The sequence below is a fragment of the Nothobranchius furzeri genome, chromosome 15, assembly GCF_043380555.1.
Source record: "Nothobranchius furzeri strain GRZ-AD chromosome 15, NfurGRZ-RIMD1, whole genome shotgun sequence".
Lineage (NCBI taxonomy): Eukaryota > Metazoa > Chordata > Actinopteri > Cyprinodontiformes > Nothobranchiidae > Nothobranchius > Nothobranchius furzeri.
Genome location: NC_091755.1, coordinates 53,883,672 through 53,910,199, shown reverse-complemented (window position 1 = coordinate 53,910,199; position 26,528 = coordinate 53,883,672). Strand labels below are relative to the sequence as shown.

The 26,528-nt window shown below is 40.9% G+C and overlaps 1 protein-coding gene across 3 annotated transcripts in view; it reads left to right on the top strand.

Moving 5' to 3' along the window:
- Positions 1-26,528, top strand: part of LOC107391254 (metabotropic glutamate receptor 4) — a 270,494-nt gene that overhangs the window by 167,963 nt on the left and 76,003 nt on the right. For all 3 annotated transcript variants that reach the window (XM_015968453.3, XM_015968452.3, XM_070545017.1), the window contains exon 3: positions 13,584-13,800. In XM_015968453.3, the coding sequence (XP_015823939.1) occupies positions 13,584-13,800 (217 nt within the window). The remainder of the gene's footprint in view (positions 1-13,583; positions 13,801-26,528) is intronic.

Below are 26,528 nucleotides of genomic sequence, written 5' to 3'. Positions count from 1 at the left end.
CCCCTCTGTTCCTGGGGAAAGCCTTCAGGTCACCAGCTCTGCATCCCCGCATTCTCCAAAATAATGTTAAGTAATTACATGTGGGGTAATATTTAATCTCCATAACCCTGGAACCTGAAATAACACATATGAAAATAAGGGAGACATTTTACCCTGAGTCCCCAAAATAATGGAGAGTTAACGCAGGGAAAAACCTCCTCCGAGGCTTTTCCCCCATCACTCCCAAATCTCCTCAGTTTCCCAGGGGCTTTATTCAGCAAAAGGATAGGGGAGAAGGTGAGCCTTCTCACGTTACAGAGGTACAGTTTTCAGTTGGAAACCCACAATCAACATCCTTGCTCAACCTTTCATGAACAGCAACAGTTGGCAAAAACAGAGATTCATTTTGTGTTAATAACACAAAATGGGCATCTTTTAGGCCTCAAAAAGGTACAGTTATAAAAATACCCAACAGTGTGGATGTCAGAGAAAGCAAAGCTGACTGAGCCATAAAGCCATAAAGTCAAAATGCTGAGGATGTGTTTATTAGCAACCACCTGGTTTAATGATTTGTGATGTTTAACTGACTTTGCACCAAAACACATTTTTTAAATTAAGAGTACTATCAGTAAACAACATTTAAGCCAAAATCAGCATCTGTTTACTGACATTAAATCATCTTTAACCTGAAGAGAAAAAGTCATCATCTGGCTTAGGTGTATGTATCTCCAGTCTGATAAAGTATGTATCTCCAGTCTGATAAATAAATAAAGGATATCATCCAAAATAGTTTCAAGGTTTAAAAAAACCTGTTCTGCTCATCAAACTCAGTCCATCTATTGAAATCATTTCAGACAAAAGATAATTGGCAGGACTGCAGATAACTGATTCATAAATATAAAAGCAGAATTTCTTGTTCAATTTTCTGAAATTCATACCTGCTGCTGCTTCTCTGACAAATACACTGACTATAGAACACATTTCACACTTGTTAAGCAGCAGGAAATTGACCTGGTTTAAATAAAACAGTGGAATTAAATCTTAAAATGAGGAAGGATTCTTGGAAATGTGATATTTAGGTTGGTGCTTGCACCCAAGGCAAAAACATCATTTGTTTATGGTTGTGCGTCTTCTGAGTCAGTTATTGCTGTTTATATTGTTCAAGGCGGCTGCAGAATAAACATGATCTTGAATACATAAACTATAATGAAGTTGTCTGAAATGACATTAAGTCTGTGATTTAGAAAAATGAATTGGAGACATAAAAAGACAAACAAGTTAGGGTAAATTAGTCCCTGAAAACTTCTAGAAAGGCTTAATCGATTCAGACTAACAGGATTGTAAGAATTACAATCAAAATTTCATGTTAAAAAATTTCAATAATTTATGCAGATTGTACGCAGGAGCTGCAGACATCCCAGCATGCCCAAGAAAGTTTGTGAACCATTGACCACATGATGTTAGAAACGGCCAGATCAATGAATAAAATATGAATCCGACATAATGTGCAAGCCTTGTTCTGAATCTTCACAGAAATATTAAATCCATTAATATCCTATGGCCATGCTTTCCCTTTGAACCAATGCAGAGAAGAATGTCTGCTGCCTGGGGAGAGGAGATGGAGGAGAGCACCAGTTCAGCATAACCCAGTCCCAGAAAGACACAGATTCATTGTGTTAGTTCCATCTATATCCAGATATTTCATTATGTTACACAACTGTATGTTTATTAAAGATCTGCTCTGAATCTCTCTCAGCTCTCACACAGGAATCCACATTTCCTCTAACTCCAGGTAGGTACTGGAATCACACATGATTACTCTTGTGTGCATTCCTAAAGGGTCACGCTAGGTCAGTGTAATCATGTAGAGAATCGGTCAGACTTGTTCACTTACTAAACTTTTTACTCATTTCATTTTAGGAGCATTTTCTGGTAAACAAGAGTAATATTGTTTATGCAATCAGTCATTAGGTAGAAACGTCATTTGATTCAAAACTCAGCGCTCTCCTAATCCTTCGCTGGGATCATTTGCATGTTGAATGCAAGTAACTCAAGATTTAATGAGACAATTAATCACAGTTGTCACTCCTAAAATGAATGGTTGCCACTAAAAAACAAATGTGTGTTGGGATTTCACACAGTGGCTTTAGGGGGTAAACAAGAAGTGCTCGAGCCCATCGAAAATTTAATTAGCTTGCTTCGTTTTTTGTTTGTTTAGTTTTGTATAATTTTTTTTTAAATTCTTGGGTGTGAAAAATGAGCAGCGGATTTGGGACTAAAGGCTGGAAATGCTGAGGAACAGCTCACTCCAGAAGGGAGAGCACGTTTTTATTTACAAGAGTAACGCCTGCCTGCTTTGTTACGCCCCAAAACCCCAAAGTGTCGGAGGTGTTTGAGTGCAAGCAACGCAGAAGTGATTTCAAAGCCGGATGCAAACATTTCCAGGACTTTATAGCTGTGACTTTAAGGAAGGGTTTGTAGCAATAAATATAGATTTATATCTATATGTATCAAATGTGGAGTAGACTTAGCTTGTTTTCATCGTTTATAATCTTATATTAATTAATCGGGACACCACCAACTCTTTGTTGGTGTGAACTTGGGACACTTGAATGGATATTCAGACTTGTTCAATGTAATCAGTCTCAACTTTAACACCACAAATTAATCTGAAAGCTGAATTCTTGCCAGAATGCGCCGACTATTCTTGAGATCGCTAGAAATGATCAGGCGCTATTTATGTTTCTGTTAGTTTATTACAAACATCAGTTAATACATTTGACAAAGGGATCAAACACATCTGATAGCTTCATGCATGGAATTAAGAAAATGGTTACCCAGAGCTTTATAGCAGTGAAATGAAAGAACTGATCTGTAACAAAGTGGAAATTTGGTGAAACACCAGATTATAGTAAAATAGGGAGTAATTTCTACAGGGGAAACACGTGAATTTTCATGTGAGTTTATGGGAAGTGGTGAAGTGTGTGTGTGTGTGTGTGTGTGTGTGTGTGTGTGTGTGTGTGTGTGTGTGTGTGTGTGTGTGTGTGTGTGTGTGTGTGTGTGTGTGTGTGTGTGTGTAAGCAAATAAGGATTTGTTGCGGCAGGAAAAGGGTAAATCTTGAGAGCTAAATGTGAATTTGGGTTTAAATAAAACACGCCATAAAATGGGATAATCTGAATTCACGAATTGGCTTAGCAGAAAAGTCATCCAGATGAAAATAATTCACAGACATGTTTTCCGTCGCCGAAAGGATGACCTGTGGGGCTGAAGCAGCCGGAGGTGTCCTCGCTTGGGTGACGCCTTCTAGGATTGTAGGACTTTTGGCCCCCAAGAGTAGGTCAACGGCGTTTGTGGAGTGGAGGATGATGCATTCCTCTACCGTGGCTTGACTTTCGGTTCCTTCAGCTGCACCCAAAACGTTGGATTCAGAGCCCGGGTCCAGATTCAAAAGCGAGGATGGATCGAAACGGCTCTAAGTAAGTTTTTCTCTTAATGTGAAATCTCGACTGGACCAATCAGACTTCCGGTTTTACGTAGAAAGTCAAAACAAAACAAACGGAGTTGCCTCTGAGTTTTACCGTATCTTTTGAGAGCTAATGACTTAACAACTTTTAGAGCTGCGGTTTTGCTAGGCCAAGATGGAAAAGCCAAGCAGAGATTCGCTTAAGGCGTCTTTTGTTATTTTTTCTGCCAACACGAGGTTTGGACTGCCACCTTTATAACCTTTCTTTGTCACACCCACATGTATTTCACCCATTAACCACTGGATGTCAATGTGGCTCTTTCAGTAAACTACCTTTCCAACAATGACTGGTCCATAATCAAAGTTATTCCAGATGAGGCATCAAAGTATTACTTTAAACAGGAAAGAACTAAATGTATGTCTTAAAACTGGACAGTTTTACCGTTAGCATGAATTTTAACAAGAGAAACAAAAATTGGCAGAGGTTTAACATAAAAGAAAAACACAAAACAAGCAGTTAGGTTTGTAATGGATAAGATTTTAAACATTTACTTGGAACACCTTAATTTCGAATGGTGAACAAACTTAAAACCACTTTTGACTGTGGATAAACAGAAAATACCAGGGTTTGTCACGTTGAGAGCAGGAGGTTTGGACCCAAAATGCAGAAATCCAGAACACACAGGCAGGAGCGGTTGAAAAAGTAAAATCCTTTATTTAGGAAGATAACCAAAAATCCAAAGGGAAGGAGGCCAAAACCTAATAACTAAACTGAGACAAAAACCAAAGCTCACTTACTGAGCAGAGACCTAGAAACTAGTAGGGAGAGAAAAAACAACGCTGACATAAGGCAATGGACCAACTACAGACAGAGACGCAGACAGGGTTATATACACTGGGGTCATGATGGGAGGCAGATAGGCTGCAGGTGTGCGGGGAGAGAAACCAAGTGAAAGCAATTAACTAATCAGGGAGGAAACTAACATGACCTAAGAGTAAAACCTAAAGACAAGAAGAACAGCAAAAACAACTAATATTCTAAGGGGAAGGAAAACTAAAAACACCGGTGGGATAACACACTAAAGAGACTAATAAAAATGAAAAGCTGGACCTTTAAAAACTGCAGAGGGGTGACTGGGGGAGACCGAAGGAACACAGGACCTGGGAGGGATAATCTGCAGGGCTGCAAACATAAACCTATAAACACATGGATCTAACTAAACCTAAAAGACAAAGGGCAAAATGAACCACTAATAACCAGATAGGTGAGGAGAACTAATCTAAAGACAACTGGGAAAACCAGACAGTGACTAGGAGGACACAAGAGGAGAGCCTGGAGTGGGAACAGGAGGGGGCTGAGGAACAAAGGGACACCGAACATGACAGTGTTTTGATAAAGACTAAATTCTGGAACCTTCCAGAACACGCCCTGAGCCGTTTTACGAACACCCAAGCCATGGGTGAGAGTCAGGTCTTGGCAGGTTGACATAGAACAGACCAGTTTCTGATATTGTCCTGCGTAACTGGTACAGAAGAGAAAAACACGTCACTTGGTAAAATTTATGTCCCTGGGGGAAGGTAGGAGCTAGCCAGTTTCTAATTATTATTATTGTTATTATTGTTATTATTATCATTATTATTATGTATACATTCTTCCTTTGTCTACTGCTTATCTGGGGTCGGGTCATGAGGGCAGCAGCCTAAGCAGAGAGGCCCAGACTTCCCTCTCCCCAGCCATTTGGGCCAGCTCCTCTGGGAGAATCCCAAGGTGCTCCCTGCCCAGCATGTCTTGGGTCTTCTTTTATGTCTCTGGAAATGACAGAGCTTCTCACCCTATCTCCAAGGGCAGGGCAGCAGTAGCTCAGCAGGTTGAGCGGGTTGTCCAGTAATCGGAAGGTTGCAGGTTCTGCAGAGAATTCTGCTGTTGCGTCCTTGGGCAAGACACCTGGCCTGCTGGTGGTGGTCGGAGGGACCGGTGGTGCCTGTGCTCGGCAGCCTCGCCTCTGTCAGTGCGCCCCAGGGCAGCTGTGGCTACATCGTAGCTCATCCCCACCAGTGTGTGAAAGTGTGTGTGAATGGGTGAATGACTGATTGTGTTGTAAAGCGCCTTGGGGGGTTCCAGGACTCAAGAAGGCGCTATATCAAATACAGGCCATTTACCATTTATCATTTGTCTAAGGGAGAGCAACAGCCACCTTGTGGAGGAAACTCATTTCGGTTGCTTGTATCCGCAGATCTCATTCTTTCAGTCTCTGCCCAAAGCTCGTGACCACAGATGAGGGTAGGAACATAGATCAACTGGTAAATCGAGAGCTTTACCTTCTCGCTCAGCTCTCTCTTCACCACGACAGATCGGTACAACGCCCACATCACTGCAGATGCAGCACCAATCCACTTATATATCTTCTGCTCTATTGTTCTCTAACTCGTGAACAAGACTCCGAGGTACTTAAACTCCTCCACTTGGGGCAGGGCTTGGAGAAGGCCTTCTGACACAACAAGCCAGTGACTCGATGCAGTCTGCTGGATTCGTTTTATAGAAAACTTTGAACTATTTGGCCTGTAACTTGGTGCTTTCTGGTTCTCCAAGATGTTTGGGACAACCTTCCAGCCATTTCCCTCAACAACTGTGTGCAAGTATACCTAGATTCTAGTATACCTAGATTCTTCTAGGTCCTAGATTCTAGGACCTAGAAGAAAGAATTCTGTTTGAACGCAGAGTCACACCAAATATCGATTTGATTTAGATTTAGCTTTTTTTTTATCTTGCTGCTTTTTTGTTGATTAATGAAAATAAATGAACACTTTCATTTTTGAAAATGTTCTTTGTTCACAGCCTTTTTTCACACCTGCCTAAAACATTGACACAGTACTTAAGATTACAATAAACACACATTTGTTTGATACTAACTGTGATACAGAGATTTAGACAGGATTAAAATGACTCCTGCGCTGTGATCCTATAGGAACTCATATGAATAGATTAGATGACTTAATCATGGATTGATGTTGAGGACAAAAGGACATCCCTAATATATGCATCTAAATCAGTTTTTACATCAAAACAAGAAAAAAAAAAACAGAAGTCCAGGTTGGAAAGACTCTTGGCAAAAGCAACACTGTGAAGCTTGCATTGTTCTCTTTATTTTCACTTAATCGATCTCAGGAACAAAAGGTGGAGAGACCTCCATTGGCTTTATGACTCAGCACATTCGCTGTGCCATTAGTCTGAGGGTCAAGCCAAGCTGCAGGAAAAAGACAACAACCTTTTTTACATGGCTTAAGTGAAGTGTTTGATGATTCCGAAGCCGATGAAAAAGCAAAAAAGTAGCAAAAGAACCAAAAAATATGACCTGTTGTGACTCAGCACCATACCGGACGTTTGACTTGTGATGCACGGACTAGATGCTTCTATTTAAGTAGAGAGTTAGGAACGTTTTTGAGCTGCTAAGACAGAAGCTGCTGGATGCCATCAACAGTAGATTAATGTTCCCAGTGAATAAATCATCTGTTTGTAATAATAACATAAAAGTTCAAATGAAATATTCATCTAAATAATTCATGTGAATTTAAAGTATTTTTACTGTATTTTTGCATAATTTCTAATAATCATCATTATGTTAATAATCCCAGCCTGTTTCTGACTAATTCTTTCTTCAAGTGGTAATGATGGAGGAAGTCAGCGGGATTAGGAAAGGCCGTGCTGTTTACCACCTCCATCTCCTTGCCTAAATACTACTGAGAACTTATGGACCCTTCTCAAATCTGACCTTTAAAGAGAAGGAGAACAACACACCTCCCTCAACAGCATTTAGGAGGGTGAGGTTTCTGCTTCACTGAACATTGATTGTGAGGAGACGAAGACAATCTGAGTCCATGAGACTCTGGGAAAAGAAAAAAAATTCTTCAAATAAACTAATAAATTCCTAAATTATCTACCTGTTTCACCTGCTGGTAAACTTTACACTCGCTGTTTTAAAGGGCGCTGACACAAACACACACTGAAAATGTTTTGCTGGGGGGTATTTACTGCTGCACCGTTTTCAAACACTGACTGAAGCTTGAGATTTTTCTTGCAAACAGTGCAGATGTATAATATTTCTGTACAGGTCTAATGAGCATCATTACCACTGCATCGATGCAGTGCCAAATGAGCTCAGTGAATTTTTAAAAAGGAACAGCTATTTAAGGCAAGTGTTATGAACATTAAATCTGCATCAAATGTCAGCTCCAAACTCACACAGCAGCAATTAAGCACATTTCCCAAACCCATTAGAAATTAAACAGATACTGCTGGTGTGTGGATTCGGGACATGCAGATTAAAAGGGGTTTCTGTAAACCCAGGAAGGGGAGGTGGGCTAGTTTCATGAGTCTCTGTATGGTTCCGACCATGAAAAGCAAAAATCAGACACCAAGAAGCTGAGCCGATTCTATTTCAGGTTGAACAGATGGCACGTGTGCACGGCACCAATAAAAGAACAAGTTTAGAGCAACACCAGTTGATCAGCAATCGGCCTTCTGAGTACGCTTCAGTGATATTTTCTCCTCCGATGTGGTGTGGTGAGCTGTCTCCTAGTTGTAGTTGAGAAGGTTTCTGGTTAGACTTTAGCTACCCTTCAGTTTGCATGTTTTATTTATTCATTAGTGGATTTTCTTAGTTTTATATATTAAGTTCATTCTAATAATATGGCCCTGTGGTTGTCCAAGATTCACTCCAAAACAACCCCAAAAGAGAAAAATGTGTCCAAAAAGTAGCAGGAATTTTATTGGAGAACGAGACAGTTTGGGCTTGCTTTCAGCACCCCCTAGTGTCCGTTTGTAGAATGGAAAGCAAAACCTATCTCCTCACTGTTTATTCCTCTTTTTACCACCTTAAGCCTGGTTTGAGCTTCTCAGTCAGCTCCACAAGGGAGAGACGCACACACACTGAGATGTTTTGCTCTCAAACTTCTTCGTCCCCTGGGAGTGTTGCAATAATGTTTCCGGTCCAAGATAGGACTGATAGAAACCAAGTGTGACAAGAATTACCCCAGTCATGGTGCCTTGCCAATCAAAGATGGAGGAACCATAACAGGCCGGGTAGTTTGTGTTTCCTGGAGTAGATGTGAAGTTTCTCAGCTTCAATTGAACAAACAGCGATGGAAGCAGTGTGCTTAGTTCAGAGAGATCTAAGACAGAAGTATGGATTCACAGTTATTTAGTTTAGTTTTAGAGTTTTAAACTATGATCATCTTTTGTAGAAAAAGGATTATAATTTATGTCTAATCATGAAAATAATGTTATGCACACTTTTACATATGTAAGGATCTCAATCTGATGATCAAGATGACTCTCAGCTGCAATTCAAGCCATGTTGAACTGGACAAACTCCAAATGTGATTACTTCAAAGATAACTTTTGTTAAGATTCATGCAATGGTTCACACACAATGCGTCAATTTCAGACAAATACCAACATCAGCGCTGGCATCATTTGGTGATAACAACAATCGATGCCAGAGTTTTGGAAAAAAGCTCTTGTAAAAAGTGTGGCACTCCGATGGTTTAATGAGTTTGACTCTTAACAACTACACCAAATTATAACTCAAAACTGAACAAGCAGATTAGGCTGCAGCCTTTATGTGTTGGAATGGTTGGCTTCCTGTGATGGCCATCTTGAATAGGTTTCATATCAAAGACTGGTTAGTAACAGACACAGACCCAGAGATTAGTTTCGGGTAGTTTAATTAAAATCCATTCAGTGGTTTATGAGATTTTAGCAAAAAAAAAAAAGCTAAGGACAAAAGGCACACAGAGGGAATCACATTTTAGTGATGAGTGAAAACGGCACATGACAGGCACGGAATTATGAGACAACCATCTGGCAGCTGTTGTCTGGGGTTCCCTTTAGGCACACACCAAAAGGAACTTTGTTATTTGGAAGAGACTTTACTCTTCCCACGCTGAAGCAGAAAGTTAACCTGACTTGAGCATCTATCTCCATGGATGTCTCTAAAGTGAGACATCTCAAGCACATCCAATTAGAGTGAAGCGACCCTAAAAGCTGACCCCTGACACGCTGAGGAGAATCTGCTCTCTGTATTCACTTGGTATAAAAAGAGGAGTGTCAGTCATGCCTGTCAGCAGAAACGCTGTGGGCATTTTAAAAAGAGGAAGGCAGAAACCAGAGATGGTCTCAGGACATCCTCTTCAATTTGATTTCAAATATTAGTGTGCCTCATTTCTAAAACGAAAACTCTTACACACGAGTTGAAAACTGACATTTAGGTGCAAATAACTAAAAGGCTAATTATCACTGTGCTAGAGCACTGAAATATTCCAAATTGACACATCATTAACACCCTGCAAACACCTTTGTGCAACACTTCACTTACATCCTGCTGCATTCAGCGTTGTGACGTCAAAGACGTGTGAGCAAAGTTCACACTTTAGGCACTTTTTTCTAACAAAAAGTGAAACACAGATGTAAAAGAGGAATAAATAAGTTCTGCCTGCAACCAAGGACGATTTAAAGGGAAAGACATCATTGTGCATCTGAACGTATCGTGTCAACAGAGACAGCTGAGCAAATGCATGACTGAGTCTCTCTACCGTGTCTTATTGTGCTCGGCCCATGAGCAAGCCAAACAAGGAGAGGCAGCTCTAAACAACAGAGGTATGATTGGAGCAGTGTGATGGACTGAGACAAACATATTCCAGGAATCCAAAATGTAACATGCCTTTGGTGTATTACGACACACACTGGCTCCTATTTTCTTTGAAAAGAAAAAAAAGAGGGGGTAGGTCGGGTTTTCACAGCATCTGTCTGCATTCGTTCGTGGGGGTTTTTATTTGCTCGCTGCTCAAGGCTACCAGGGCGTCAGATTCAGATAACAAGAATTTGTTTGGGTCAGGCTGAGATAATTTTCCATTCTGCCTTCAGTGTTTAAGCTGATCATTCCAGTTCTTCAGTGAAGCCAATTTTGGGTTTTAAAACCTGTCCATACCGTCCGGTGACTCTCTCCGAGATGACGTCCATTTTGCGCACTAATACCGGTATCGCAGCTAGAACATTGTCCAGCTTACGATTCACCTCGAGTAACGTCCCAGTCTGAGAAGTCTCCACATGGACGGCGCTTTCCGTGGGTGCGGGTCGCCCTCCAATCGCTCCCGTCTTCCCAAATTTCCAGAAAACCAGATATCCTCCCACTCCAATCAGGAGAAATCCAGTGATCATCAGGCCGAACATCCACACGTCTCCGATATCCTCAATGGACAGCTGGCTGAGGCATATGATCTTCCACTCCTTCCAGGAATCCAAAGTATGCCCCACCGGATGTGTCTCCTGTGGACATGTGGGAGCCCCCTGCTCCGTTCTCATTGTTGAAAAAATCTTGTCGATCGCATTTAATGACCAGTTTATCAAATCCATGGTTAGCAAAAAATAGAGTTTTTCAGAAGAAATGCAGAGAAGCGCTGTGTGGGCAGACCGGACAAAGAGCCTTGGGAAAAAAAAAAGATAAGGGAGCGAAAGAGAGAAGTGTCTGTACTCCTCGAGTGCCTTGAAGAGAAAAAAATGTTCCCTATAAGAATGCATGATGTCACAGCCTTTAGATAAAAATATATATATATTTTGTATTCATGAAGTCAGTAGGATGTGAACTCTGTCATCAAAGGGTTTTTGCCCTGAGGACATTTGCAGGAAGAGAAACATCAGTGTGAAGTAACAGGAGTTTTTTTGTTGTAGGTCACAGGCACACACTGAACAGCTGTGCTCCCAAACATGGCTGCAGCAGAGCTAGCAGCATCAGTGCAATGCAACAGCTGACCACATCAAAGACCTCCACTGTGCAAAGTCAGGGACAGACAGTATAGTATTACTCCTGCAGCAGTCAGTCTGCTGTGTGTGAAGCAGAAACATCTGCTTGGTAAAATGTACTTTGATGCAGTGCTGCTGGACATCAGAGCTATGGAGGATGGCACAGGAAAAATGGTAACCATGAGAAGATAATTCAGGTGTAAAATGTTTTACTGTAGAAAAACTCTTATTCAGTCTGGTGTTGAAAATAAGTCAAACTCAACTATTTTAATGCAATTCTGTCACTTTCATGTTCTGGATGACTGCAATAGAAAAGTCTGAACTAATCAGCACTAAACAGTGTTCTAACACAATATGAGCCCGAAAGAGGGGCCAAGGTTCAAAGTTCAAGGTGCTTTACTTAGCATTTTTGCAAGAAAATATGACATTCACAGGTCAAAAGTCTCCTGGTGAAAAACAAAATCTAATCAGAGCTAAATAAAGAGGTCAGTAAATGGATCCAGTAGATATTAAAAAGATAAAAGAGAAGGAGGCAGATACGTCTCTGCAAGGTTTAATTAGAAGAGATAAGTATAATAAATGAAACATACATATTGTATAATGTAGTACAATCGTGTGTGAGGGAAAGGGGGTTCTGCAGACTGATCAGAGATCAGATGCAGATGTAGGTTTGGTCTTTGTCTCTTTACTTCTTCAGCCTGATAAAACAAAATCAGATCAGTAGTATGAGTCAGCTGATGTTGGGAACAAAGTTTCAAACAGTTATCGTCTGCTTTTAGAAAAAGCATTTTGCTGCTTGCTGCTGAGTGGCTGAAAAAACGGTGTTTGGCAAAAGAGGAATAAATGCAATAAAGTGAGTTAGAAGCTGTAGTCTCACAAAAATCCTCAGAAATCTCTCCACTGGATCCGTGATCTGCATGTCCCACTCTGAGGACTGGGGCCTCAGAGACTTAGATTACCTCACATATAGGATTTTAGGCAAGCTGCATGACATGAATATAAATAAAAGTATGCATTCCTATCACGAGAGACTTAAACGTTTTACACATATCTGACATAGATGAGACTTGCGTTTTCTCCCAGAAGCAGCAGAAACACCACAGCAGGGACTTCAGGAGCTAAAATGTAAGTCAGCATTCTAAAACGTATTTCTCTTTAGTTCATTGCTCATTACTTTAAATGCTGTGAAAGAATAAAAGCATGCCTTATAAGAGCCTTTTCATTCTTGATGTTGACTTTAACCAGCATGATGTTTCCTTTAAAAAAAACAACTCTGGGTCGGGAGAGAGGTCCTGCCTCAAGTGGAGGAGTTTAAGTATCTCAAGGTCTTGTTCACGAGTGAGGGTAGGAGGGATCGGGAGATCGACAGGCGGATCGGTTCGGCATCTGCAGTGATGCGGACGCTGAGCCGATCTGTCGTGGTGAAGAGGGAGCTGAGCCAGAAAGCCAGGCTCTCGATTTACCGGTCGATCTACGTCCCAATCCTCACCTATGGTCATGAGCTTTGGGTAATGACCGAAAGAACGAGATCACGGATACAAGCGGCCGAAATGAGTTTCCTCCGTAGGGTGGCCGGGCTCAGCCTTAGAGATAGGGTGAGGAGCTCGGACATTCGGGAGGGACTCGGAGTAGAACCGCTGCTCCTCCGGATCGAAAGGAGTCAGTTGAGGTGGTTTGGGCATCTGGTCAGGATGCCTCCTGGACACCTCCCTGGGGAGGTGTTTCGGCCATGTCCTGCTGGCAAGAGGCCCCCGGGTCGACCCAGGACACGTTGGAGAGGTTACATCTCCAATCTGGTCCGGGAACGCCTTGGGGTCCTGCCGGAGGAACTGGTGGAGGTGGCTGGGGAGAGGATGGTCTGGAGCTCCCTAGTTGAGATGCTGCCCCCGCGACCCAGACAAGCAGAGAAAGACGACGAAAATAATTATTTTTTTGAGAATCCGACACAAACGAAGACAATTTTTCCAGGTTCTGAGACAGAATTTTGCTTGACTTGCTTCATTTAAAGAAAACTCACATTTAATTCCGGAGGGAATTGTGAACAGATCAGTGTTGCTTGACTGGTGCAAAAAATAAATACAGTTCTGAGGAATCACAGCAAAGCCTGTGAAGATCGTGACTATTTAAAGCAACAATATGCCGACTGCAGAGGGTGAACAACCTCTGAGGAGCTGGCGAGAGATTGAAGCAGATGCTACATGTCACATTATCTTCATGTTTTTGTACATGAAAATGCAAGAAACCTGCTTGCTGTGTTTGTAATTATTTCACACAAAGTACGTTATTTATATATTTCACCATGTGTAACCATCTCTGTCTCTCTCCTCCTGTCTCCCTGTCAGATCCCTCAAGTGAGTTATGCCTCCACAGCCCCGGAGCTGAGCGACAACACCCGCTACGACTTCTTCTCTCGTGTGGTCCCTCCGGACACCTACCAGGCTCAGGCTATGGTAGACATCGTCAAAGCCATGCGCTGGAACTACGTATCTACTGTGGCCTCAGAGGGGACCTATGGAGAAAGTGGTGTTGAGGCATTTATTCAAAAGTCTAGAGAGGACGGTAAGTCTCTTTTAAAGTGGACAAACTGTTCTCCTGGTACAGCAGGTTATTTAAGAACGTTGGTGAACAGATAAAAAAAATCTTACTAACTGTTTTAGATATTTGAATAGCCTTAGTTAGGAGAAACAGAGATGAGTTCTAACCATAAGAAGGGCTTAGAGGTATCCATTTAACCAGCTCCCACTTCGGTCACCATTGTGGTTTTACCATAATAATAATAATAATAATAATAATAATAATACATTTTATTTAAAAGCGCCTTTCAGAACACCCAAGGTCACTTGACAGAAAACACGTAATAAAATACAATAAAACAATAATAAAACCCAAACAAGAAAAAAAAAACTGAGAGGAACAGTTCAATAAAATCAGAGGATGTAGGCAGATTTAAACATATGTGTTTTGAGTTTTGTTTTGAAAAGGGTAAAACTGTCGATGTTCCTGATGTCTGGGGGGAGTGAGTTCCAGAGACGGGGAGCAGAGCGGCTGAAAGCTCTGCTCCCCGTGGTAGTGAGACGGGCAGAAGGAACAGCAAGATGGATGGAAGACGAAGATCTTAGAGAATGGGATGGGGTGTGAATACTTAGGTCTGAGATATATGGAGGAGAGAGATTGTGGATGGCTTTGAAGGTATGGAGGAGAATTTTGAAGATGGACCTGAATTTAACTGGGAGCCAGTGAAGCTGTTGGAGAACCGGGGTGATGTGGTGAAAGGAAGGGGTTCTGGTGATAATACGATAATAGATTAAATATCTAACTTTAAGAGATTGTTACTTTCTTGCTGTATAATTTAGTCACTTATATTATTTAGATGATTTAAATAATTTGAAATTGTGAGTGCTTCCTCAGTAGTCTTTTAAGTTTGATTCTTTCTTGAGCTTGATAAAAACAAAAATTACATGAATGCCTTTGGAATGGCATCCCAAAACGAATCACCTTTTCTCCAAACTGAGGTTGTTTGCAGAGCCAATGCTCAGGTGAGACATTTATCGTTCACAAGGTTTTATTAAATTCATCTTTGGAGGATCTGACCAATCCCATTCAGTATATTATTTGTGTAAAAAACAAACAAAAGAGCTGAAAGTGCCATCAACACATTCTCACCTCGAGGTCTTGCTGTAAAATCAGATTTTACACGTAACTTTCTGAGGTGTGATCAGAGCTGAAGTCTGACTTTGTTCTCTGAATGGGAGCTTCATGGCAGTTTTTTCGAAAAGAAAGAAAATAACAAAAAACTGAGCTACATACAGATACATACATGCAGAATTTGGAAGATGAAATAAGGGAGGCGAGTTTGATTTCTACAAGTTGATGAAGAACCACGGAGTGAAAGAAAGATGCAGAGCTGGCCTGGAGAACCATAAGAGGTCAGGACAGTGTTGGGAATCCAGTGGGTTTGGTGCAGGACACTTCCAGCTCACACTTGGCCTGACCCCAAGCCTTTGCTGTAGCAGAATGTAATCACTACTGACATGTCCAGTACTCTCCATGCCACTGCACCCCCTCCCTTGTGCCTGCAGACCTGAAGCTGCTGCCCATCATCAGTCTTGCTGGAGAGGAACCAGCAGTAGATCCCTCCTGCAGAACCCCGAGTACAATCAGCTCAGCTACCTCTAGGCTCACTAGTCTATACAAGTGTAGCTCAGATCATCACAGGAGCATTAAAAGCATGTCCTTACTAATCACTTTCCTATTTAACAACACTGTTTTCATAAGAAAATATTATAAAAGAACATCTTACAGATTCAAATGTTTTATTCACATCAGCATTTTTAAATCAACAAGTTCTTTAAAACATTTACAACTTCTCAATAACTACCAAGCATAAAGTATGTGTGGTATGCACTTTGTCCTGCTCAGGATAGACGAGGCAGAGTTAAAATGTGAAAATAATATGGTAGAAAAGGTAAAGTATAATTTTAATGATCCATAAACTCTGTCTGCAATAGCTTTATGTGACAAACACATATTTTATTTATTTAATTATTTGTATCTACTTCAGGCTGAACTCACACAGCAACACTAATGATTTAACAGCTGATGCTTGAATTTTGGTAAAAGGTCTGAAAACCCCTTCGGTTAATTCCCATCAACACTCGGCGCAGCGCGTTTATGCAGAGAGCTCTCGGTAGCCCCTGAAAGCCTGAAAATCTCTGTAATATCCAACACTTTTCACTGGCTGTAACCATATTTGACGTCTTGCCTTCTCTTTAGGACAGCATCTTTGAAAACTTTTGGATGTGATATGAGTGTTTATGGGTAGTAATAATTTAACTATGAACAAAATATTAAAACAAACCAAATATACTTTAGCAAAACAGAGTTTTATGACAAAATAAGTTTGGTGCGGCTTTGTTGCTCTGGATGATGCTCTACTGCTGCCCATCCAAGGTTTATGGTTACTGTTTCACCCACCCTGTGCTTGTTTAGGTCTTCCACGCGTACAATTATTCAAATCTGCATCTAAATATTTGCTTGAAAACAATGTAATCAACAGCAAGAATGGGCAATTATTCTGTCACAGGCATGCTCTGATTGTGTCAGATTTCTGAAAGGTGCAAAGTGCTCACCCCCTGAAGGCTGAACTCACACCTCTTGTGTTGAGAAAAATCACTAAAAGTAAAAATAGCAGATTGAATTTATCAAAATTGTCCCTTTATTGTGCTTAATAATGATAAATGACCCGTACTGGTCCTTTTAGAGTCAGAGTACTCCAAAGCGCTTTAGTGCATCATTCATCCACACACATTCATGATGAGCTATGTTGTGTGCTGGGGCACACTGACAGAGGTGAGTCTGCCGTGCACTGGTGCTACCAGTCCTTCACACTTTGTGCAACGTCCTGTAATATGTTTCTGCACATTTTAATTTGAAGCATCAACAACAAGGCATGTTTATGTGTTCTGGACATTCATACTGCTTTTATGGCAGTGCTGTCAGTCCAAGTCTTTCATTAATCTCCATTAGGCAAGAATCATCTGTTGCCATTTTTATAAAGCTACTGAAGACATATTTATACTCTAATGCTTTTAACACTTCTAGTTGACTCGGTAGTCCAGCTTTTTACCATTTGTTATGTTAATATTGATTTTTTGTGTGTGTGTGTGTTTTTATTAGTTGACTGGTTATATTTAGATGTTTTGATATGTCTACATATGCTCAGCACTTTGGGCAACATTGTTGCACTTAAAGAGCAAGTCACCCCCAAATCAACTTTGTTTTGCTGATAAACTCTATAAATTAGTGTCCAGTCGTGCTGTCGACATGTGTAGTCAATAATTTGGCCCTTTAGTGCATCTTAGTCAAAATGTAAATATTCTGCCTAAAACTGTCAGTGTTGCTTCAGGTAAAACTTTTCACTACATTTGAATTTAAATCTGCCATCGCAATTGGCTGAGAGGTACACTCATACTGAGAGGTACATCATACTGGTTCAGTATGATGTTATGATGTCGTTGTGCGCCTGTGTGTGTGTTTATGTGTTAGAGGCTCCGCCCTCTCGGCCAAGCAACAACATTTATTACATTTTTCAAAAATGAAGAGGGAGTGGAGTAAGACTCTGGTAGGGGGTGACTTGCTCTTTAAAGTGCTATACAAATAAACTTGCTTTGATTTGATTAAATTTAAGCGATAGATTGAGTGGGAGATGAAGTGTATTTATTGTTGCCCTATACTCATAAGCTACTCTTTTTTAACAAGTATTGAAAGTTATGCAGGAATATGTATTTGATCTATAAGGCATATCAGAAGCAGACGTGCATTTTTATGGCAACTATTTAATGTTGTCAGAAATTTAAATGAAATCCAGACCTTTCCCAGCCTTGATCTCTGTGCTGAATGTGACTGAAACTAAAGAGATGTCAGGATGAAGCTGAACTGCAGACAGAAAAGGCCTCTAGTTTTGATGGTTTGTGCTCAGAAGGTTAAAGATTTTCTCTGCTGACATTTGATGTGGCTCCTCGTAGCTATCTGTACAAAGGATGGAGCTGTTTGATAAAACGGTTCTCAAGCTGCAAGTTTTTTAAATTCACAAGAAAGCAAAAAGAAAAACACAGAATTGCTAAGTGATAGTTAGGCATACAAACTCATCTTTTAAAGACAAACAATGCAGGTTTTACTGCTTTTTAATTTTAACCAATCCTTACACAAGATTTCTGTCAGATCAGCCTGCCAACAGCTGCTTTTATCCTGACTGTTGGAGCAAAGCGTTTACATGTCCCTTTTCATATTACTAACTTATTTTGTAATTCCCACATCTTCTCCTACAATCCAGGTTTTTGATTGATTATGCAAGAGGCACAGAGGACAGACAGGCAGCTGTGTGAAAATCAAAACCACAGGCATTTGGCTGCTAAATGGGTTTTGCAGTTGTCTGCTTTCATAATAAAACAGCAAGATCAGAACTGGCCAAATGTTCCATCTCATTAAGCAGCCAAAGGCCACTCTAAGCAGCAGTTTCACCCAGAAATCCTTGGAGACATTACACTGTGCTGCTTTGTGTCAGAAAAATCTGCTTTCAGATTGATTTCAACAGCCTGTTTGGTTCTGTAATTTAATTAGAACAACACCTGTATGTGTGCGCATGTGTGTGTGCGTACGTGTGTGTGCATGCATCACACATGTGCGTGCATGCATGCGTGTGTGTGTGTGTGTGTGTGTGTGTCCACCAAGAATTTTCAGTATCACTTCAACAACTTGGGATTTTAGTTCTCAAAACTCGATAAAATGTTTGACATCTTTATTTAAAGCTAAAGCAATGATTCTAAATTCTGACAGTTTGGAAAGATACACTGCCTGGCCAAAAAACAAAGGCCACACACTGACATTTTGTTGGACCATCTTTAGCGTTGATTACAAAACACCTTTGCTGTGGCGTTGTTTCCATAACTTCTGCAACATCACCAGATTTATTTCCATCCAGTGTTGCTTTGATGTTTCACCAAGATCTTGCATTGAATCTGACCGCTGCACAAAGCCTTCTCCAGCACATCCCAAAGATTGTCAACGGGGTTAAGGTCTGCACTCTGTGGTGTGTGAAAATGATGTCTCATGCTCCCTGAACCACTCTTTCACTATCTGAGCTCGGTGAATCCTGGTTTTGTCATCTTGGAATATACTCGTTTCATCGGGGAAGATGGAATATCCTGGTCATTCCGGATATCCAGGTAGTCAGCTGACCTCATTCTTGGAACACATCCTGATGCTGAACCTAGGTCTGACCACCTGCAGCAACCCCAGATCATAGCACTGCCCCCACAGGCTTGTACAATAGACACTAGGCATGATGGGTGCATCACTTCACCTGCCTCTCTTCTTAACCTGATGCACCATCACTCTGGAACCGGGTCCATCTGGAGTTTTTAATAATGCGTTGGACAGTTCTGAACCCAGTTTTCTCTGCTTGGTGCCAACGATCTGACCCTTCTCACACAGACTAACATCTTTTCAATGACCACCAGATGTGTCTTTCCACATGGTTGTTTAAGAAACAAGAAGCTACGTATTGCACCAGTTGGATTAAACAACTTGTTGCCAGCTGAAGGATAATCGCCCGTGCAGTAATTATCCAATAGGAGGCTCCTACCTGTTAGCTTACTTAACTTCAGTCAGCAACATTTGGTTTGGTTGCGCTGTGTATCTTAATGTGTTGATCCAAATGGTTCAGCAGGTGTGGGTAGCTGCACAGGTTAATCATTTGCACCTTTTCAGTAAAGTCTAGTCATCATGAACACATTTGTGAAACGACTGAATGTGTGAAACCCTGAGTTGAGATCAAGCTTTCCTGTGTTTGTTGCCACATTTTAGGTGTTGTGTACAAATCCTGCACTTTGTGACGATAACACTATTACGCTAAAATCTGCATACTTTAGTAGGAGTCAAGGTGTTGCTTGGTTAGATGTTTTGGGATCAGCTGAAGAGCTTCATTAGATGTAGAACAGCACATGTTTCTGACAAAGATGGTCTATTTTAGTGAACCTACTGGATTTGCTGATGGTGGTTTGCAGCAGAAACCAAAAACGAAAAAGATTTTATGAAGTCAAAATCTAAGAAAATGCTGGAAACTACATCTGTGGAACCAGAGTGAAAAGAGAACAATTAAAACAAAGGAGGAGGGTTACATAAATAGCAATGCTCTGACAGCAGCGACTGACAGGTGTGGACCCTCTAAATACGGCTCATATGCTGTCTCAACCGGGAGCAAACGAGTATAGAAGGCTGTCTTCAACAGATCAAATGGTCTTCTGTAGTTTTTAGACGTAGGGTTGTTTGTCACATTACTGTAGAACCAGAAGCATGAATTACTGTCTTTGAACATCCAATCTAATTGCAAAAGCACATCTAAGTCCTCTCTCACCTGCTACCCAGCTTTAAACCTCCCCCTCTGATGGCGTGGACGTGGTTTCATGCTGAGTTGTCAGGCTGAGCCCAGACAAATCCCAGAGGCCCCAGTCGCCCTAAACTGAATGAGGTGCCTTGTTCTTTTAGGTTATCCTCCATCAAGGACTCTGAATTATTCTTTGTCTGACCTGGCCTTTGAGGCCATTTTGTCATGAGAGTCCCTACCAGGGGCTGACCCACCAGACAACAGCGCCTATGATCATCAGGGGCACCAACACTTCCAGTCAGCTGAGTGGAGAATCAGTTCCTCCCTAGACCACCTTGACTAGAAATGGGTAGAAAGTTGCACTCAGGACAGAGGGTGGGTGTTTGTCTCAGACAGAGTATTATAGGGAATCATTCACAGTTAATGGAGCTTCCTTATGACCACACCTCGGATTAGCAGGTAAAAAGGGTTGGGTGGATGGTGTGATGGATGGGTGGATGGATAGATAGATAGATAGATAGATAGATAGATAGATAGATAGATAGATAGATAGATAGACAGACAGACAGACAGACAGACAGATTTTAGAATTAAAATCCTGGACCAATTTATTCACAGTTTTCAAAATGCAACCAACAGTTTTCAAACAGACATCCATTTTTTTCATTTTATTTAAATGATAACAAAAAATAAAACATAACTGATTGCAACATTTGTCAGTGCAAACACATCTGCCATGAGAAAGACAACAAAAGCTGCTTTTTTCTAAATAGTTGTCTTTGGTGACGTTTCCTTCCTATATTTAAAGTGAAAAAATCATGTCAGGTTAGAAGACCTCACAGGAAACAGGAGACAGGAACTCACATGCATATAGAGTATTTTTCATTCTACTCAGATTACATCCAGAGACTGGCAGGTTTGACTCTTAGCTTATTTTAAGTAGAAAATAGACACAAAAAATGCTTAATGCTGTGGAAAGAAGTGAGGAATGAATACCATTGCCAGACTGTGCACTTGTTGATGTTAGTCCTACTTTGTGCATGCTGAGCAGCACGGGGACACGTTCTCACACCGTTATCTGTTTCAACATAAACCGCTGCTCTTACTGAGACCTGCCCATCGCTGACACATCTGTGCTTTCATTTCACTAGTTTCCATCTTTCAAGCTGCCCTCTAGGATTACATCTGAAGTGCTATTATGGAAAATGATCACTAGACGGTGAATCGGTTTTTCAGAATGATGTCTTACTTTTGCCACATTTGAAACGCAAGAGTGTCTTTGACTGAACATCTTTGTTGGGCGAACAGATTTGGTACTGTGTGTTCCGAGACGCTGCTGTGCCTCCAGTGTCCTTATTAGAGACTACAGTCTTCTGCTTTAAGGCAAGCTCAGACTTCGGGTCGTTTCATGTTGAACCTGGAAAGTACTGTGGCCTGTTTACTGTGGGAATTGTCAATATCCCTGCTGAAGCCTTTTTCAGCTTTCATGTGTAGCAATTAATACATATTAATTATGATCAATAAGATGTGACATTCCATACAAATATGAAATATCAATCTGATTGATCTTTGATTGTTTAATCAGAAGATTCTAGGGTTCTTTGCTTATTCAGGGACCATAAACACACTTCGTATTAATTCAGACAGAGTCAGTATATAGTTTATAAAATGAATTTAATTATTCTTCCTAAACTAATAATTTATACATGACAAGATTTGAATAATGAGATGTGGTGTGATGGATGTGAGGTGTTGTGATGGAAGCTAGATGTTGTAATAACCGTTCTTTGTATCTGAGAGAAATTGTGAAATCTGGGTTCAAAAGAACTTGTTGTTTGTTCTAAACTAGAGAGTTGTTTATTGATAAAAACCTCATCAGACACCAGTATGCAGGCTTACGATACCCTTGTATGAGTTGCTCCCGGCGGTCTGGAGGTTTGCGGTCAGAGTGGTGAGGTCACTGGACGTCAAAACCACGATACTCAGAGATTAGTAGCTTCCTCTGAATTCAGCTTCCCTGGCTCTGAGATGCAACCCGGGGTCTGCAGGTAAAGCCTGATTTATGCTTCTCCGTCTGCGTCAGTGCGGAGACACGCAGCGTTCTTGCGTAGGGCTCCGACAGGCACGCAAGTACGTACGGAGCAGAGCCCACTTTTTTAAACATCCGTCGAACGAGACGGATTACGCAAGCTTGTGATTGGTCAGGACGCCGCTGTTGTTTACAGCGCCGCCATTGCAAAGAGAGCCAAGTTTAACTTGCGGCAGACACGGAGGAACTTGAAGAATGCCTCGCGAAAAAACTCTAAAGTTATGAACGTTTCATCCTCCCGTGACTGGAGGAGTGAAAAGATGCGCAGCAAGCGTTTTATTTGTGGACGGAAATGACAGGAAACGTGGGTTTAGAGGTGGGGAGTGCATGAAGAGGTGGGAGAATGAGAGACAAATATGTCCGTGTTAAAAGTCTCTTATATACACAAAAAACACAATATAAACACACTATCTTGGACCGGATACATGACAGGATACCACAGAACAGCGCTACGCCCTCTGTGGTCCTACTGGGCAATTGCTTTGCAACACTCTCCAGGAGACGGAGAAGTGTGAGAGCAAAACGCTTCCGTCAGTCCGTGCGTGTCTGTCCCTTGCGGAGCTGACGGAGAAGCATGAACCAGGCTTTAGGTGTGAAGTATCTTTGAAAAAAGCTGTTGTGTCTGTAATCACTTGCAGCGTCGCAGAGAGGCTTTGACTTAAGGTCAAAGGAGTTTGTTTCAAAAGAGGCTTCTTTCCCGATTTGGCCGAATCGGGCTCAGCTGGACTCTGAATTACTCGGGAAGTAACTCTTGTTTTATTAAACTACTTTGTTATAATTTCTGGCCAAGTTTGGCCAATCAGAATTTGACACGTTTCTGAGTATTTACCAACATCTCTCAGAAAGCCACGCCTTCCTTCAGATACAAAAATGATTTTAACCTTAATATGTATTTTATTGTGATGTGAGTGTAATCAATGATGAACTTGTTAAATCAAACACACACTGATCTGTGATATAAATAGATCATTGTAAGAACAATATTCATAGATTTAAGCACAGATTATTCAACCATTTGATTTAAACATCTTGTTCATTCATCACATATGATTATTTAACTTATTACTATAACATTGTGGAGTCTTCACTTATTCAGAGTGAAGAATGTTGACACAGTGAGTGCAAGAACCTCAGGTGAGAATGTTTGTTTGAATGTTTTATCTTCATGGAATGTAAACACATGCTGAACCGAACCTTCTGGGTTTAGAAGGCCAAACAGAAATGTATTTATGCTGTCGATGAAAGGTTATTATGTTGATCAATATATAGATAAAAATTGGCCGTTCTGGTACGTTACACATGACAGAAGATACCCTCTCAGCCTGCACCTTCATTGTCAGCACAACAGTGTCTGTTAGTGAGTGTTCCCACATCTAAATTTAGATTCCTACAGTCAAACATTGCCATCTATGATTAATTGGATTGACAATTTGAAAATGTAATTCATCAGTTTTGTATTTAAATGACAGTTGAAGCAGAGGAGGAGGTGGAAGGGCAGAGAACGCAAACAACAGTAGGGAGATTATGCAAATGTTGGAAACGAGGGCTGCTTACTGCGCCCTTCGTCGTGAGGGAAATGCCAAGAGGAATCGTTTAAAAAGCTTTAAAGAGAGTTTAGGTTTTATATTTTAATTGTTGTTTTATCAGCTTATCAGACAGAAGTTCTCTCAGGTGAAACCCAGCTGATGGCTACTCTGAAAGAGACCACATCTGGTGCATTTAAACATCTTTATGCAAATGAGGTCTTTCTAATGTTCAATGGATTTATTTAAAAAGAGAAAGAGAGAACAATAGATGCCACTTTCTGATTTAATTCTATGATGTGAAGGAGCTCTTGTTGTAAACTTAAAACAGTTAAGCCTGTAATTAATTTAACACACTGCTGTTTTACTCAGTCTCATCATTGTGTGAACGGACCCTTTTTCATTTAATCTTTGATCCTTTTCCAGGAATCAAAGGTAAAGTGTGGAGCAGATGTTCAGAAGCGTTTTTACATGTCTCCGTCAGGTGAACATGACCTGGGGTCTCATTTATAAACGTTCTGTTAAACAGTGCCTGAAAGCTGCAGAAGTCACACAAACTTAGTGTTTTACATAAAAATGTTTGTAGCAGTTGTGAGGAGAAGTTACCTGACATGGTCACAGGGGTCATTTATATTTCAAACAGATGCAACATTTTTTTTAAGTTTCCTTGAATTAATTAGGTAAAATCAGATCTTTAGAATTAAATAACATTTTGCAAAATAAACCCATCCTGACCGAGTAGAGAATATAGAGCTGTGTGATGCTCCTTTGGCCAGTACAACCTCTTTATTTTCTACTTTTCTCCTCCTTGTGTGATTACATCCCACATCTGAAACTGTCAAAACAACATTTCTAATGTTCTTTATATTAATCAACTACCTGAATGTGATTTTAGACAATTTGAACATTAACCAAGTGTTCTACTTCCAAATGTGCAGACAGAACAATTATTATGACTTTTCCACAGTTCTACAATTTGCATAATGTGCTTCACTTCTGAGAGACTTTGCAGCACGAAATGACAAATAAGTCAAACTCATGTCATTAAACTACAATCTGAGAGTTTATTTCATCAGCTGAAGTTTCTCTGTTATCCTGTGTGATACTTAATTTCAACTCAGATCTGACATTTTCATTGAAAGACAAGTTGGCTTGTCTGAAAATTATGCAACGATGACATTTTGTGTTTCTATTTAAAACAGAAATACTGTTTAGTGGTGAGCTTGGGGCGACGGTGGCACAGGAGTTAAGTGCTCGCCCCGTAATCGGAAGGTTGCAGGTTCGAGCCCCGCTCAGTCTGTCGCTGTCGTCGTGTCCTTGGGCAAGACACTTAACCCACGTTGCCTGCTGGTGGTGGTTGGAGGGGCCGGTGGCGCCAGTGCTCGGCAGCCTCGCCTCTGTCAGTGCACCTCAGGGCAGCTGTGGCTACATTGTAGCTCATCCCCACCAGTGTGTGAATGTGTGTGTGAATGGGTGAATGACTGATTGTGTTGTAAAGCGCCTTGGGGGGTTTCAAGAACTCTAGAAGGCGCTATATCAAATACAGGCCATTTACCATTTACCACAATACAAAGACAGCAGTGCAACGTGTAGATAAAAGACAAATGGCCGGCACGCAGCATAGCGTCTTTCAGAGTGGTGGTGCTTTACACTGCAGTGTACCATTCATCCATTCACACACACCGGTGCCGCTGTTCTTTCCAACCGCTACCAGCAGGTGGAGAGGGCTAAGTGTCTTGCCCAAGGACACAACAGGGGAGTTCTGTGCCAGGAGCCAGAATGGAACCTGCGACCCTCTGATTGCTGGACGGCCCGCTCTACCTCCTGCTCCTAAATAATAAGCCCTGAAACAACAGCAGTGGCTTAAAGTGTATCAACATAATGAGCTCAAACATCCAAGAAGCAGATCTCAGCTAAAGTTGTGAGGAAAACATCAAGTGAACTTGATCTTCTGTGTGTTGCAAAGGGATAGATGATCCACTTCTAGTGCTTCAGACACTTCTTAGAAGGAAATTTGCACCAAATACCTTTGTAGATTTCTGCTCTGATTCAAATTTGATCCGTAAAGAAGCACATAGAACAGGTTTAATAAACAATGTGGAGCCTTGACTTATGACAGGACTAGACAGAAGTGAGAGGTTTCTTTATCTGTCAAAGAAAATAAACACGACAAAGAAAAAATGCAGAGAAAAATACTTTTCTCTCTGTCTTCTAACTTGTTTATTGGTGTGTTGGTGAATGTTGTGTATCACATCAGCATACACAAGACAGAAGAGACTGATTTCAGGAAGAACAACTTGTCAGACGTCACTGCAAATAAGACACGTACGGCTGAATGAGGACAATCATTTAATCATGCTGTGGTCGTTGTTCAGATTCAGATTTAGACAACTTTATTGATCCCAAGAAGAAATAAATAATTTGCTGTTACCCCATAATCACTCAGGAGAATCTACTACAAAGACAACTGGACACAAACTTCACGGATTATTATAAATCTGATCATTGCTTTTGTGTTATATAAGGAAAATAGTAGTTTTCCCATCTTAATCCGTTTAGCCCCATTGGCAACTATTGTTGCCAAAGTGTATCACTGTCATTTTTGACTCACAATAAAAACTTATAGTGTTACTAATCCAACATTTTCCACTTATTTGCTAGTAAACAACTTAGACAAAAGTTTTGTTTAAAACATTTTTGTTTTCAAGTGCTTCCTATCGTATGACATCATCTGCTTCCTGCTCCTTCCCGCTGAAGACATGGCGACTGCAAGTCATCCTGGAAACAGGTC